General features: G+C 49.1%; 1 protein-coding gene across 5 annotated transcripts; it reads left to right on the forward strand.

Moving 5' to 3' along the window:
- The first annotated feature begins 1,052 nt into the window (after positions 1-1,052).
- On the forward strand, positions 1,053-12,575 carry ZIC3 (Zic family member 3). Of its 5 annotated transcripts, none has more exons than XM_043897728.1 (4): positions 1,103-1,232; positions 1,393-2,658; positions 3,799-3,962; positions 12,003-12,558. In XM_043897728.1, exons 2-4 carry the CDS (start codon positions 1,602-1,604, stop codon positions 12,150-12,152), a joined length of 1,371 nt encoding a protein of 456 aa, XP_043753663.1. In that variant the 5' UTR covers positions 1,103-1,232; positions 1,393-1,601; the 3' UTR covers positions 12,153-12,558. The 5 variants fall into 5 exon arrangements, with proteins under 5 accessions (XP_043753664.1, XP_043753662.1, XP_043753663.1 ...); XM_043897731.1 differs by having other exon boundaries at positions 10,761-12,124; XM_043897726.1 differs by lacking the exon at positions 12,003-12,558 and adding an exon at positions 4,801-6,104.
- Positions 12,576-14,347: the final 1,772 nt, after the last annotated feature.

The following is a 14,347-nucleotide window of genomic DNA, read 5'->3' on the forward strand; positions in this document are numbered from 1 at the left end:
TGCCAGGCTAACTGTCCGTTGTGCATGTTTAGTATTTGTGCTTCGGTGTGTTTGCAGTTATACGTGCTTGTGTGTATACTGGTTTTTTTTGTGTGTGTGTGTGTGTGTGTATACTGTTGTGTGTTTAATTTGCTGTGTGTCTGTTTCCCTTTTTGCGTGTAGTTTGTTGTGCGTGCTTACTGCTGTGTTTGAGAGCGTGTTCAGCGTGGTGTGTGCGAGTTTACTGTGTCACATGTGTTTGCTGTGTTGTGTCTGGTGTGTTATATGGGAGGGCGGTGGGGACAGTGGCGAGGACAGTATCCTGTAGCCACCACTCACACACTGAAGAGCCAATGGTTGGCTCAGACGGAAGTAACGGGGATGGCTCTAATTCTAACCATTGCTCCTCGTTTGGGCCTCGGCCGGCCGGCAGCGCTCGGTTCACAGACGGCGAGCCGGCCGGCCTGGGTCCGGCCTCTTGGGTCAACAGGACCCACAGCGGCGCGTGGGGAGGACGCGGCTAATTGAGCCGCCAGAGTGGAACGGCTGTTCTCGCCCCGGGATCCGCGCCCGGGGGCACGTTCTCGGGGTGGTGAGGCGGCGGGTGGGGGCGCCCAGGCAGGACTGGACGTCCAGCGGCCAGCCGACGGTGGGAACGATCCTGGCGAGGCAAGGATCATTCATTTGGTCAAAGCGGGTAAAGCGGGCGCGAGGGGTGCTCGCCCGCTTCGGGCGAGGGGGCAGCCGGGGAGAGGCCCTGGCTCCGCCCCGCCGCTCGCCGGCTCGAGCCTGGCTCCAGTTCCCCCACAGCAGCGCCAGCCTCGCGGAGCCCACTCGCGGGTTCCCGGCCGCTACCGCCGCCTCACCTGCCAGGCGCCCGGCCACGGCCCAATCAGCGGCGGCCGCTCGGCCGCGGCTGCCATGTTCCCCGCTCCGCGCTGCCAATCAGCGTGGCGACGGCCAATGGGCTGCGGGGCCGGGGGTCAGGTGACCGCGGGCCAGCTGGCTCCCCATTGGCGCGCGGCGCGCGGCCTCCCGCTCGGTTTATGTGAGAGGAGTGAGTGATTGACTTTATCAGTCCAAGGACACTACTCTGGAGGCGAAGAGGCTGGGACTGGCGCGGCGAGCGGCGAGCACCGAGCCTGCCTCCTGCCTCCTGCCTGCCGGCCGCGAGCCGGCTCTGCTTCTAAGCGCACCCTAGCCGGGAGGCACGAGCCTCCTGGTCCCGCGCGGCTCTGCGCTCTCGGGGAGAGGTGGGGTGCCCGGGACAGGATTGGCAAACTCCGCCCTCCACTTATTATTTTGCTTATTTTTCTTTGTGCGCGTCTGTTAGTTTGTTAAACCAGATCTAGTTCCAGAATCTTTTCTCCTCCCTTCTCCCCCCCTCCTTCTCCCCCCTCCTCCCCCCTCCAGGTCCTTCTACTTCCCCTCCTCCCTCCTGTCCCTCTGCAGGAGACTCTCTCAGCGACAGAAAGTTGCAGTCCCTGCTTCAGCCTGAGGGATCTCCCGACCACCGTGTCCAACCGTCGCCACCCCTCTTCGACTTCGACTTTGTGGAGCTCTCCTTCTTAAGCACCCTCGATCACATCTGCGAGATCGCTGGTGTCGAAAAAGAATCACCCATGACGATGCTCCTGGACGGAGGCCCGCAGTTCCCGGGGCTGGGAGTGGGCAGCTTCGGCGCGCCGCGCCACCACGAGATGCCCAACCGCGAGCCGGCGGGCATAGGGCTGACTCCCTTCGGGGACTCGCCCCACGCCGCAGCCGCCGCCGCCGCCGCCGCCTTCAAGCTGAGCCCCGCGGCGGCTCATGATCTGTCTTCTGGCCAGAGCTCGGCGTTCACGCCGCAGGGCTCGGGTTACGCCAACGCCCTGGGCCATCATCACCACCACCATCACCACCATCACCACGCCGGCCAGGTGCCCAGCTACGGCGGAGCCGCCTCCGCCGCCTTCAACTCCACGCGCGACTTTCTGTTCCGCCAGCGCGGCTCCGGTCTCGGCGAGGCGGCCTCGGGTGGCGGGCAACACGGGCTCTTCGCCGGCTCGGCGAGTAGCCTGCACGCTCCGGCTGGCATCTCGGAGCCCCCCGGCTACCTGCTCTTCCCCGGGCTGCACGACCAGGGCGCTGGGCACCCGTCGCCCACCGGGCACGTGGACAACAACCAGGTCCATCTGGGGCTGCGCGGAGAGCTGTTCGGCCGCGCTGACCCGTACCGCCCGGTGGCCAGCCCGCGCACGGACCCCTACACGGCCGGCGCGCAGTTCCCGAACTACAGCCCCATGAACATGAACATGGGCGTGAACGTGGCGGCCCACCACGGGCCCGGCGCCTTCTTCCGTTACATGCGACAGCCCATCAAGCAGGAGCTGTCGTGCAAGTGGATCGACGAGGCTCAGCTGAGCCGGCCCAAGAAGAGCTGCGACCGGACCTTCAGCACCATGCACGAGCTGGTGACACATGTCACCATGGAGCATGTGGGAGGCCCGGAGCAGAACAACCACGTCTGCTACTGGGAGGAGTGTCCCCGCGAGGGCAAGTCCTTCAAGGCCAAGTACAAACTGGTCAATCACATTCGGGTGCACACGGGCGAGAAGCCCTTCCCGTGCCCCTTCCCGGGCTGCGGGAAGATCTTCGCCCGCTCCGAGAACCTCAAGATCCACAAGAGGACCCACACAGGTAAGGAGGAGGGCGGGCGGGCGCTGGGTCCGCCGCGGCCGCGCGCCGCCGAGCCGACCTGCCCCGCGAGGGAGCGAGGGGTGGCGGCCGTAGAGAGAGGCGGCGCCCCGCCGGGGCGGTTGGAAGAAGTAGCGCTGTCACGGTCCCTCCACCTCTCGCCCTCCCCGCCCCGCGGCGCTTTTGCCCAGTTCTAACTTCCCGGGCAGACGGCTCTGCGGTCTCAGGAACTAATTGGAACCTTCTCGCGCCCGGGAACCCACTGGCGCCGCCTCTTTTTGTCTCTTTCTGGGTTACTCTGGAGGGACTCCGAACGTGTGCAGAGAAATTGCTCACCAGCGACTTAGCTCTCGGCACCCAGTCGGGGGAGGCAACCATAGAAATGCTAATGAAAACTAACTTTCGGTTACTTCCGCTCTTTTTTACCCTTGATTGGCACATCTCCTAATTAAATGACTGGTACTTTTGTCAAACTATTTTTATTTGGAGTTCCAGGTTCAATTCAGTCCTCCGGGAGGAACGCTAACGTAGAAAAGGCATCCCAGTTTCGTGGCTTGTTCAGAGCATCTTGTAAAACTGTCCGGAGCCCCCTGGATTTATATACTTTTCTTTTTTCGAACGTTAAGTACAACGACCTCAGCTTTTTAATGCTGGGCTTAGCAAAACCGATGCATTTGAAAGAGGCAAATTAAAAGGTACAAAGAAGGAACTAAAAGGGATTGTCCCGTCCCCGGTCCATTGTCCCTCCCGGGCTTGGCTGCTACGCCGAGATACCGGCTGAACGTGGCAGCGCTCGGAGGCCCCGGGCCGGGTGGCGGGGGGCGGGAGCGGGGGGGGTACCGCAACTCGAGGGAAACTTTGGAGGAGCCAGGGGCTTGCCCTCCGGCTGGAGAACAAAGGGACGGGCAGGTTCTGGGCCGGCCCTGCCCCACCCCCGCCCCCGACCACCGCTCCCCACCCTAGCAGGCTCAACCCGCGCTCTCCATTTTTCTCCAGGGAAAAGAGATGCCACGGCCGCCCCCAGTCGGCGCTCCCTCTCCGGGCAGACCGCCGGGCGCTCTGTCTTCCGCTGCTCGGCCGGAGGATGCTCCTGGCCCTGACTCTATTTCCCCCCCACCCCCTTTGCATTTCTGCCTTTTGCAGGTGAGAAACCTTTTAAATGTGAATTTGAAGGCTGTGACAGACGCTTTGCCAACAGCAGCGACCGCAAGAAGCACATGCATGTGCACACCTCGGACAAGCCCTATATCTGCAAAGTGTGCGACAAGTCCTACACGCACCCGAGCTCCCTGCGCAAGCACATGAAGGTAATTACCTCTTTATTAGCGGTCGGCGGTTTATAAACACTCTGCCCGACATCGGGCCGCGGAACGGAAGCGCCCGCGCTGCTAACCCTGTATCTTCCACGTTAAATCCGATTTGCTCCAGCGTTGACACCTTGAACCCATTTGGGGGACCTGGATGGGGGACGGGGTGTGGGGGGGGGGGGAGCGGGAGCAAAGTCGGGAGGAGGAGGGAGCGGAGGGAAAGATCAGTTGTTTACTGGGAAGCTCTAACCGAGCTCGCCGGGACTGGAGGTCTCAGTGGCCGCCTCTCCCCGGCTCAACCCGCGATGAGAACCGAGAGTGCCCGCGCCGAACCCGGGGGGCGGGGGGCTGGGGGCTGGGGGCTCCGTTCTTCTTCGGCTTCCGGTAAAACAATAGGGCCGAGGAGCGAGGGGGGATTCCCACGCAATTGTCGGAGCCCTCGCAGCGCACAGGGCGCCCGTGCCACTTTTCTCTGTATCTGCTTTCCCAAGCCAGAGCGGTCTTGGCGAGACTTGGGCCCGGAGTATTTTATAGGGCCCCAAAGACTACGAGCTTACCCCGCTGCAGCCGCGGAGAAAGCATTTCTGAAGGGGCATGAATAAACTAGAGTACTTTATTCCTTTTCCACAATGCCAATCTTAGGACTCAAACTGGTTTTTTGACGAATGTCTTGGGGTTTTCTTACACATAGGTAATGTGGAAATTAAAAACAAAACCCCCAAATCAGCAATATTTTAAGTGGGTCACTGGGCGGTCTTGCTCTTACAGTGCTCTTGTTTTTGCTTGCACAATGCCAGTTGGAATTATATTCATTATAATATATACATGTTAATTTTAGGTTCATGAATCTCAAGGGTCAGATTCCTCCCCTGCTGCCAGTTCAGGCTATGAATCTTCCACTCCACCCGCTATAGCTTCTGCAAACAGTAAAGATACCACTAAAACCCCTTCTGCAGTTCAAACTAGCACCAGCCACAACCCTGGACTTCCTCCCAATTTTAACGAATGGTACGTCTGAGGACAAACACAAACCCTGTTTAACCATAGAATGGACCAAATGCATTTTAAAAAGAAAACTGAGACCAATCAGATGGAAATGGAGTTTTAAGGCAAGAGGCCATATATAGGGCTACATCTGGTTAATTGCAATTGTCCAGGAAGGTTTTTGGGCAAGATCCAAAAGTAGCCGTGCCCTTTTCTCAGGATTAGAAAATATGTTTTGGCATTTGAAGGATTAAAAAAAAAATCTCACTGCTTTTTCCTCCCCTTTCTCTTGCTCTCTGCTCACCCCATCCCTAAACGCCTTCAGTTCATTTTAACTCTTGTCCTGTTTCTTGAGAGGAAGTTATGGAAGGCTTATTGGTGGTGGTGATGCTAAAACTGATGGAAAAATCTTCGCCTTAGTGGTGATTGTTTAAACTCTCACAGTCTTAAACCGTGCCAAAGTCCTGTTATGTCTTGAACTTTTCCTCAAAGCATTACACTTGTGAATGTATTTTTGTCTAATGGGGTCGAAACTGTTGTTCAGTATTTTTTCAGGCTGAGGATGTGATGTTACTCTACACAAATTGTGACGTTTAGTATACAATTGCCTTTTGTAATAACTTTCTTTTTTGTAAATACATATCCATTGATGCCATATTTATCGTTTGTAATTTAATTATTGCTACAAATGCCGGGAACTGAACAATATTTATGGATAAATGTTTTCTAACAAATTCTGTACAGCTTTTGATTATAACCGCTTTAGCATTAAAATTTATTGTTTTGAAAGAAGAACACAATTTACAATTTTTGAACCACTGACTCCTTTCTCTTGTTTTGTAACAGCCTCCTTCTACAAAGAGGAGACGTGAACAAATGAAATCTTGTTTGTTGGTATTTATAACTCACTCAGATCCCTTTTTTAATTGTTAAATTATTTTTCTATTGCAGTATAGATTCTTTACAGTGTCAGTTTCCATCTGGGAAGACCCTCCTTTCTTTAGCTCAGATGGTTGTTTAACTGCGAGTTTAAATGTGTTTGTCCTGGATTTTCGGCATGCAAATCAAATATTACTGATCAATTCAGTTAGTGGCCATGACATCTCAATCTTGTACTTCAAAGACTGAGAAGCTGGATTTAATCATCCCTGCCCTACATATATAAACCTAAGGTAACCTAATGAGTTTTATGTCCCTTAGTTTTTTATTATCTTACATAAAAATGAACACTGCGGCAGGATGCATGTCTGTCTATTCTATCGAGAGATCACCCATATACCTATATATGTTTGTATCTATGACGTATCTAATCTGCCTATCAAATCTAGCTATCTATATATTTTCGAAAGTAAGCATATGTCTGAAACAGTGATGACGAGTAAGGCCAGTCGAGGCGTGCTTACTTATGATGAAAGTGCTTCTTAAAAGAACCATAGTCCATTTACAATTTTGGAAGGCACAGGTTGGTTTGTTTTGCTGTATATAGTTCAATTCGTAATTATCACAATTATTCATAACATTTTTATAGCGGTGTAATTGCAGCTGTTCTGAAATATTATGGAAAGAAAAAACATTTGCAAAATATGTATTTTTAAAAGTTCATGGTTTGTAGGCAAAGATGTTAAGAGCATTGTTTCCATTAAAATCAATAACAATGAAAAATGGTTGTTTGCTTTGTGATAAAATATTAACAATCTATTTAATCTTAAGTAAAGCAACTCATTTGGACAGACAGTTTTTTTACAGTTGTTATATGAAAAAGAAACATTACTATTTGGGGGGGGTGGAGTGGGTAGAGTATTGAGGGCTTTTTTTTTTTTTTTTACTAATTTAGGGTGCTGTTTAATATTAAGAGCCCAATCTCTGCATGAATAACCAACTTGCAAATCAGCAAATAGAATGGTGGAGATAAGGAATTGTAAAGAATTTAGAAATGTAATGAATAGGCTTAAGTATCTCCTTCTCTTGAAGGGGCAGTACTCTAGGATTTTTGGTGGCAGTCAGTTTGGTATTATACATAATCATTTTGAATTCTAGAATTTTGTTTATTGTTCTTTTTGAAGAAATAAAGTCTTGGCACATCTATTTATGTTATAACATTTTTGTATTTGGTGCCTGGTTTTTTTTCCATGTTCAAATAAATCAACCTTAAATTGAAAGAGAAGTTCTGATGATTAAAAGAAACTTTGATTCCTTGGATACAGTTGAAACAGTCTGTTTTAAGTTATCTACTGATCTTTGTCAACAGACAATTAGTTATTGACAGTTTCTAATTGCACATTGCTTTGGATGTGATTTCTTGTTTGTGGAGAATGGGTTTTTTTTTTTTTTTTCACTTTCCTCCACCAGTAGACAAGGCAAAGGCCTGAATGCCATGAACGGATTGGGATGCCTTCACAAGTGTGAGCAGGTAACCTGGTCAGTCTACTGCTCCTACCCCCAGACATTCTAGTCTTGACCTTGACATTGAGGGTGCTGGACCAAATTCCTATTTCAGGAGTTTTCCTTCACTTCAAACCAGAAAGCATTTTAAATGCTCAGCAAGTTTTCAGAAAGTGTGTACTCATAAAATTGGCTTTACATGTGTTCCAACTGAAGTCTAAATAATGTTTTTCTTCTGAAATGTGCATTTAACTTCCACAGTTTACTGTTTTCTCTATGATTTTTCTCTCCACCCCCAACTTAACCTAACCTTAAATGACAGTAAAGTGATGGGTTGGATGCAAGATTATTTCAAAATCTTGCTTCTCCCACCCCCCATTAAATACATTAAACAGACATCTCCTTAGGAGACATTAAGAGTTTGATCTTTCTTTACAAGGCTTGAAATTATTCTGCCATGAAAATTTACAGTAGAGCATTGTGTCCTAAGAGGGGAAGATGTGAATTAACAATGATGATAACCAATATTAAGATAATGTGAAAGTTTTGCCCCTCTACATGATATCCTTTAATATGGATGTAGCATTGTTATCTTGCAAATAGTCTATCCCTCTGCCCTTGTCATTTGTTGCAAAGAAAACTTAATTTTAGTAGAAAACTTTTGACAGATTTTCTTTCTATAATCTGACTCTGGGAGTACATATTCTTTAATTTTCAGTAAGTCTCTTAAAGAATACGCACACCCACACCCACTCCCCGCCCAAAAACAACAAAAACTTTTGCAACCCTAAAGATAGATAAGCTGGAAAACATGAATGTCAACTGGATTCTTAGTAAGAGAATGGTTATTTTACTTCTTGCACCTGGTAAGACCTTTGTTAAAAGTCCATTATCTTTTCCAAAATGGGTGGTTTAGTTTAAGATTTCCACGAAGGTGTCTATTTTCACGCAGACAGAAGCCTGGACTTCATCCAGTTTGGAAGGTTAAAGATCAGGGTCCAGGCTAAGCAGGGCTGTGGGTCCTAACTACCGCGGAGGTTGAAGAACTAACAGGGACCGCCTCTGCTCACAAAGCCTCCCAGGAAAGTTGTGTTCAGGACTTCCTCGCCCCTCCCACCCTGCTCGCCGCCCGCTGTCTCTTCGCCCCTGGCTCCTTCTCCCCTTATAAAGCCCCCAAAACAAACGAAAAATGCCTAAGGGCCTTGGCCCTTAAGTTTCTGAAAGTCGCCTCCGGTCTGCCCATCTCCTGAAGCGCGGGATCTCAGCCCCACAGCCGAGCTGGTTTTCTTTCGGGCGGTCTTCCCCCTCGAGACCCAAGTCTAGTCGGGCTCGGCCCCGGGACGAGACGTCGCGGAAGTCAGGGCTCCCGCTCGGGGTCCTCAGGACCCTCGTGGGGGCGCCCGGGGTCCCTATGCACACAGCAAGTTCTTGCCAAGCCCGGTCGAAGCTGGGGCCGGGGGGGAGGGGACCTCATTTCCTAGGGTCAATTCTCTTGCGGTCTCGGCCCGCTGACCCTTTGACCTCCACCTACAGGGCCCTTGGCGGCCGTAAGCCGGCGGTCGCCCGGGCTCCGAGGACGCTTCGCGCCCCATCGCCTCCCGGCCTCATTAGGCCGGCGGGGCTGTAAAGCAGGAATCAGCCGCTGCCTAATCCGGACCTGGGGTCAATACGAGCCCAAACAATGGTGAGCTCCGAAGGCCACAGCGCAGCGCTGGCCGCAAACTTTGTGTTCCATTCATTTTCTGAAGGCGGTGGCGGTGGGGTGGGGGAGGGAGGGGAAGTACTCGCACGCCCGAAGGCCGATCCCGGCGCCCGGGGCTCTTCAGCGAGCGTCCCCACTCTCCGGCCCTCCCGGTTTCATCTCCGCGCCAGGGTTTGGGAAGGGCCGGCAGGGCTCGGGGCCCGGTTCGCGGCCCGCGCGAGGGCCCAAGGGCTGGCCTAGAGGGGGCCGCCCCCGCGCCAAAAACAAGACTTTGAAGTGGGTTTTTAGCGTGCACGTGTGAGAGCCGCGCCGGGGCCGGAGCGGGGGCCCGCTGGGAGGAAAGCGGAGGCTCCGGCCCGGACCGCCCCCCTCCTCCCCCGCGCCCCGTCGCTCCGGCCTTTTCAAGCCGCGGCCGGGAGCCCGCCGGCCGCCCGCGCCCCGAGCCCGCGCTGCGCGCAGGCGCACAACCCGCAGCCGTCGAGTCAGATTTCGCTGCGAGGGGGCGGCGGGGGAGAGTTGAAAGCGGCTCGGCGGCGCCGCGGCCTCGGCCGGGCCGGGAAGGGGGGCGGAGGGCCGGACGGAGGGGGGAGGGGGGCTGGTTTTGGGGCGGCTCTCGGGTCGGAAACATGGCGGCCGGATGCGAACCCCCGCGGAGCGCAGCAAAGCGCTGACGGCGGGCTGCCGAACTGTTGTGTGGTTTCAACTCCCTTTTATTCCTCGGCTCGGAGCGCCTCGCGGGAGAATGTAGGTCGTGGCGGCCGAGCGCAAAATTGTTTAAAAAAAAAAAAAAAAAACGGAAGCGGAGAAGTTCTTCCAGGGCATCCTGGGCGTGGGAAGTTGGCGAGCCTTCTGGGGGCTGGGGTTCCCGGGGGGGGGGCTTGGACCTGAAATCTACCCGAGGCCTCCCCACCCTCCGGGCCCGACCGAAAGCGTTTCTCCCCCGGCGCCTCGGGGGTGGGGGATGCCGTTTTGAGCTTCGTGCCCGAGTCGGGATCCCCCAGCACCTTCAAGTCGCGAAAAATGCCAAGGAGTGGACACTGTTCTCTTCCAGGACAATGGCGGGGCGCGTGAGCGGAGCAAGGAGGCACCGTTTCCAAACCAGGTGCCCTGGATTAGCCGCACGGATAAGCCATTGCGAGTTCGAACCCTCCACGTTGCTCAGGCCCGGTTTTCTGCATATCTCATTTAAACGCGGGCCTATGAAAAATAGCACTGTGTGAGCTTTTGTGTGTGCTGTTAACAGCTGGTGGTCTTACGAAAAAAGGGGCGGGAGGGAAGGCCATGATTTCGAAAACTTTCATTCAGCTTTTGCTTAAACCGCCTTAATGCTGGCGTGTGAAAGAACCCCTGGTAGCTCTGGGATCTCGAGTCCGTGTTTTCTCTGCAGGGAAAATGCAGCAGATGTCTTTCGTGAGGGGAAAAAAATGTGGGCTTTTAAAAATGTAGTTATTGACCCCCGTCTCCTCTAGGAAAATAAGCGGCACGCATTCTTTCAGGTTGCGTCTTCGTGGAGGCCAACAGCTAAACGAAAAGATAGCCTTCTGGGCTGCCCACTGGCGAGGATTTGGGCTCCTGAAGGTGTGGGCCAGCTCCCGAGGGCCACCTTGAGAAGGGCCCCAGGTGGGTGGGCAGGTCATTAGCAAAGCTGGCCCAGATCTGGGGGGAAATCTGCAAAACAGTGCCTTTATCTGCAGAGAACAATTGATGGGGTTGTCTTTCCTCCTTTTCAGTGCACAAAGAAGACGGCTTTGGAGCAAGAATTTGGAATATGCATTTAAGTTGTCGTGCTTTGCATTGGAAACCCCTGGGCAATTAAAATAAGCCTGCCTTGTAGTATTTTCTGTCCTTTTCTTATGTGTGGTTCCTGCAAGTCAAAGGGGCTGGAGTCCCTTCTGCAGTTTGGAAACTTGTTTTGAAATAGTCACCAAACAAATTTTTACCCCTTTGGGTGAAGTTTGCTTCCAGGGTTCAGCCTCTTCACCCCACCCCCTGACTGGAATAGAGTATTGACATCTTTGAGAGAGCAAAGGAGGTAGATGGTGCTTGCTGTATATTTTTCCATGCTGTAGTTTGAACCCTGAGATTTGAGCTTTTTCCTGGCTCAATCTCTTGGTACCAAAAGTGTGGAAAATGAAAAGTTCATTAACTTGAAAAATCTTTAGCCAATGGGTAGGCAGTTTGTCTCTCTGAGAACCGCAGTGCCCAGAACGTCTCTAAGATTGACTTTGGAATCAAGCTAAAGATGCACTGGTGAACTATCTCCCCTGGATACCTGCGGTGTTCTTTGGGTCATTTGACATGGTAACACTGTGGTTGATTTTCATAAGAGTTACATGAATGGAATTTCTTCTAAACTGGACGAATGACAAATTGGTAGAACTCTTATATTTGTTTGAATTTTGACTCCAAAGGGCACTGCTTTTCCCTCTGAGGTTTGGTTTCTACCATCACTATTGAAATTTACAGCTTGAAAAACACTAAGTTCGCAGGAAGCCTTTAAAGGGGGGAATGTTCAGAGGACTTGGACTAATAATAACACAGGAGCAAAACTTCTTTGAATAAGATTCTTATTGCCAAAAATCTGTTGAAACTAAAGAAAACATTTCTTTAAAAATCATCTAATAGAGCAAACAATTTTGTATATTTTACTGTGATGACAGTCCAACCTGTTTACTAATCTGATGAATAGAGAAATGTGAGCCCTATAGTAACTGGAAGAATAGCCTTCACCAAATGGCAAGTTTCTATGTTTGTTCTCTGATAGAATGTATATGTTGTCTAATGTGTTTATTAAAACACAACCTATGTAAAGACCATTTGAGCATAAGGTGTTAAAAATAGAAGATTCCATTGTGTTTTATTATACGCTAGCATTTAAAACAACATATCCAGTAATGTTTTATGATGTTTTTCTAAGAGTAAATGTAGCTTGTTTTGACCTATCTGCAGTTCACTTTTTGTTTTTTTGCCAGTGTTGTCCTGCTTGGTATCCGGGACAGTCTCTAATTCCTGACGAAGAACTTGATACTGACGTTGGTATGCAGCAGCCAGCCCTCCATAACACTACCTATCCTAAATGCAGGGTTAATGCCGAACCTACTGTGCAAGAAATGATTTACTGATGAGGTTTCAAAGAAAACCACATCAATTTGGATGTCTGTTACCTTGAAGTGATCATTTTAAGAGTAGTAGCTTCTTCCCTAGGTATAAAAAGACTATTTTCTTCTTTGGTGTATTTCATTCTGTGTTGAGCAATCATTTGTGAAATGAAAAAGCAAAAAAGCACCCCCCCACACACACACCTCCAACCAATTTAGGATAATAAACTAGAAGATGGAGGTGAAGACTAGCCTAATTCAGTGTGTATTATCTCATGCATTGTGTTGACCTTGTTGAAAATCTCTTTCAAATATCTGCATTCCACATGTGTAACTAAAGTGTTTAAAACTAGAAATATGAATGCTTGTTTTGTTAATTTCTTGTTTGTGTTCAAAAAGCAACATCCAGAATCTCTACAATTGACTTAAATAAAACCATTTAAATTATTTTTTGTGATTATTGTTTTATTGCAGTGACAACCATAGCCCCTAACTAAATCCTCAGTGATCAAATAACCTTGATTAACCTGTTGAATTGGGACAATTTATATTCTGTTCACATCTTTCATGATATAGCTTGGCTTTCACTGAGCAATAAACTTGGGGAAAAAACCCAACCTGCTGAACAAACCCCAACCGTTTTGAGCTCACAGTGTTTTTCCGGAGGAACTCAGGGCCAGGTGCTGGGGAGGTCCTGGGGACCTCCAGGGGAGGGGAGAAATTCAGAGTCAAGGATTGATTGGGATGATTAGAAGGAAGGACTGGAGATAGGAGTTTGGAGGAAAAAAAAGAGCATTTGAACACCACTATCTGGATGAGAGAGGAAAAGACAAAGCTGAAAATAACCTTAAAAGAGAAAGGAGGGCCTCTGGAAAGGGGACGTTGCAGCATAGCACATTATATGGATATAATTCAGAAGCTCCAAAGTGGTTCTTGGGGCGGACAACTTGGCAACCATTGATTAGAACACTTACAGAATCATGGAATATAGGTGTTATTAAAACACAAGTTGTTGTTAATTAACTGTAGTGTTAGAGAAGATGAAGACACTTCAGAGAAATTCTTCAAACTCCAGATACTTGATTTCTCATTTTAAATTTAACATCTGTAATCTGATGTGATCTCTGAGTGGCCATCATTCTATTTATTTGACGTGATTATGCCATGATGAGGTATTGTAAAATTGCAGCCTGATAGAGTATATTGCTATTGGTTCTTTAGGTCCAATTTTATTAAAATTTCTGCTAAGTAGACTGATGATACTGTAATTTTTTAAGTAGAGGGAAAAACTGCTCCTCTCCCTCTGATTTTTGTTGTTCATTTACATCAAGAGTGGGCGTACAGTCCAGTCAGGAAAGACTGTGATTCTTAGCTCCCTAGAACTTGACATTCATCTATCCCCCTAGAAAGATGTTAGTAGGAATTTTTATTTTGTTTTTAAGAACAAGAACTGTGTTCTTTCAGACAGGCAGTGGAGTGTTATAATGGGATTATTAAAAAAACCCTTGGAAAGGTAAACTACCAAGTTGTGCATGAGCCAACTGCACTGTGATAATAATACCTCCTAGGGTTATTCTAAGGATTAAGCAAGAAAATGTCCATAAAGAGCCTGGCACAGAGTAGGGCCTGGACAAATGTTAATTTGCTTCCTTTCCTCTTGCAGGTAACTATTGTTTCATTGCTTTGGGGTGGTTTCGTACTTTTAATATTATGGAATATTTTACTAAAAACATAGTGATTTGTACTGGGGTGCAAATTAATGCAGTTTCAGAAAATAAATGGAGACTTAGGGCATCTAAGAAATACTGCATTTCATAAGCATAATCACTAGATCAGGCATGTGAGTTTATGAACATAGCTATGAATATTTAAACACATAAAATTAAAATGTTATTAAATGCCTGTTGTTCATTATCTTCCAATGAATACACTTAACTCTTAGATTAAAAGTAAGTTGTGTACTTAAAAAAATCTGTAAACATAGTAATTTAATGGTTAATTTGACAAAATTTTTTACTTTAGTCAACAGCTTCTTATTATATTTAAATGACAATTTTACAATGCGAAAATTGGCATTCACATTTAAGGAAAAGATTAAATCTTATGATGCCTTAAATTATTCAGTTTCCCTCTACTAAATTTATGTTAGTATTATGCGGGTGTGACTATAGAGTAATGAGGCTGATTTTCTTGTGGGGCTTGGAAGCTTGCTCTGAATG

The sequence above is a fragment of the Cervus elaphus genome, chromosome X (genome assembly GCF_910594005.1).
Source record: "Cervus elaphus chromosome X, mCerEla1.1, whole genome shotgun sequence".
Lineage (NCBI taxonomy): Eukaryota > Metazoa > Chordata > Mammalia > Artiodactyla > Cervidae > Cervus > Cervus elaphus.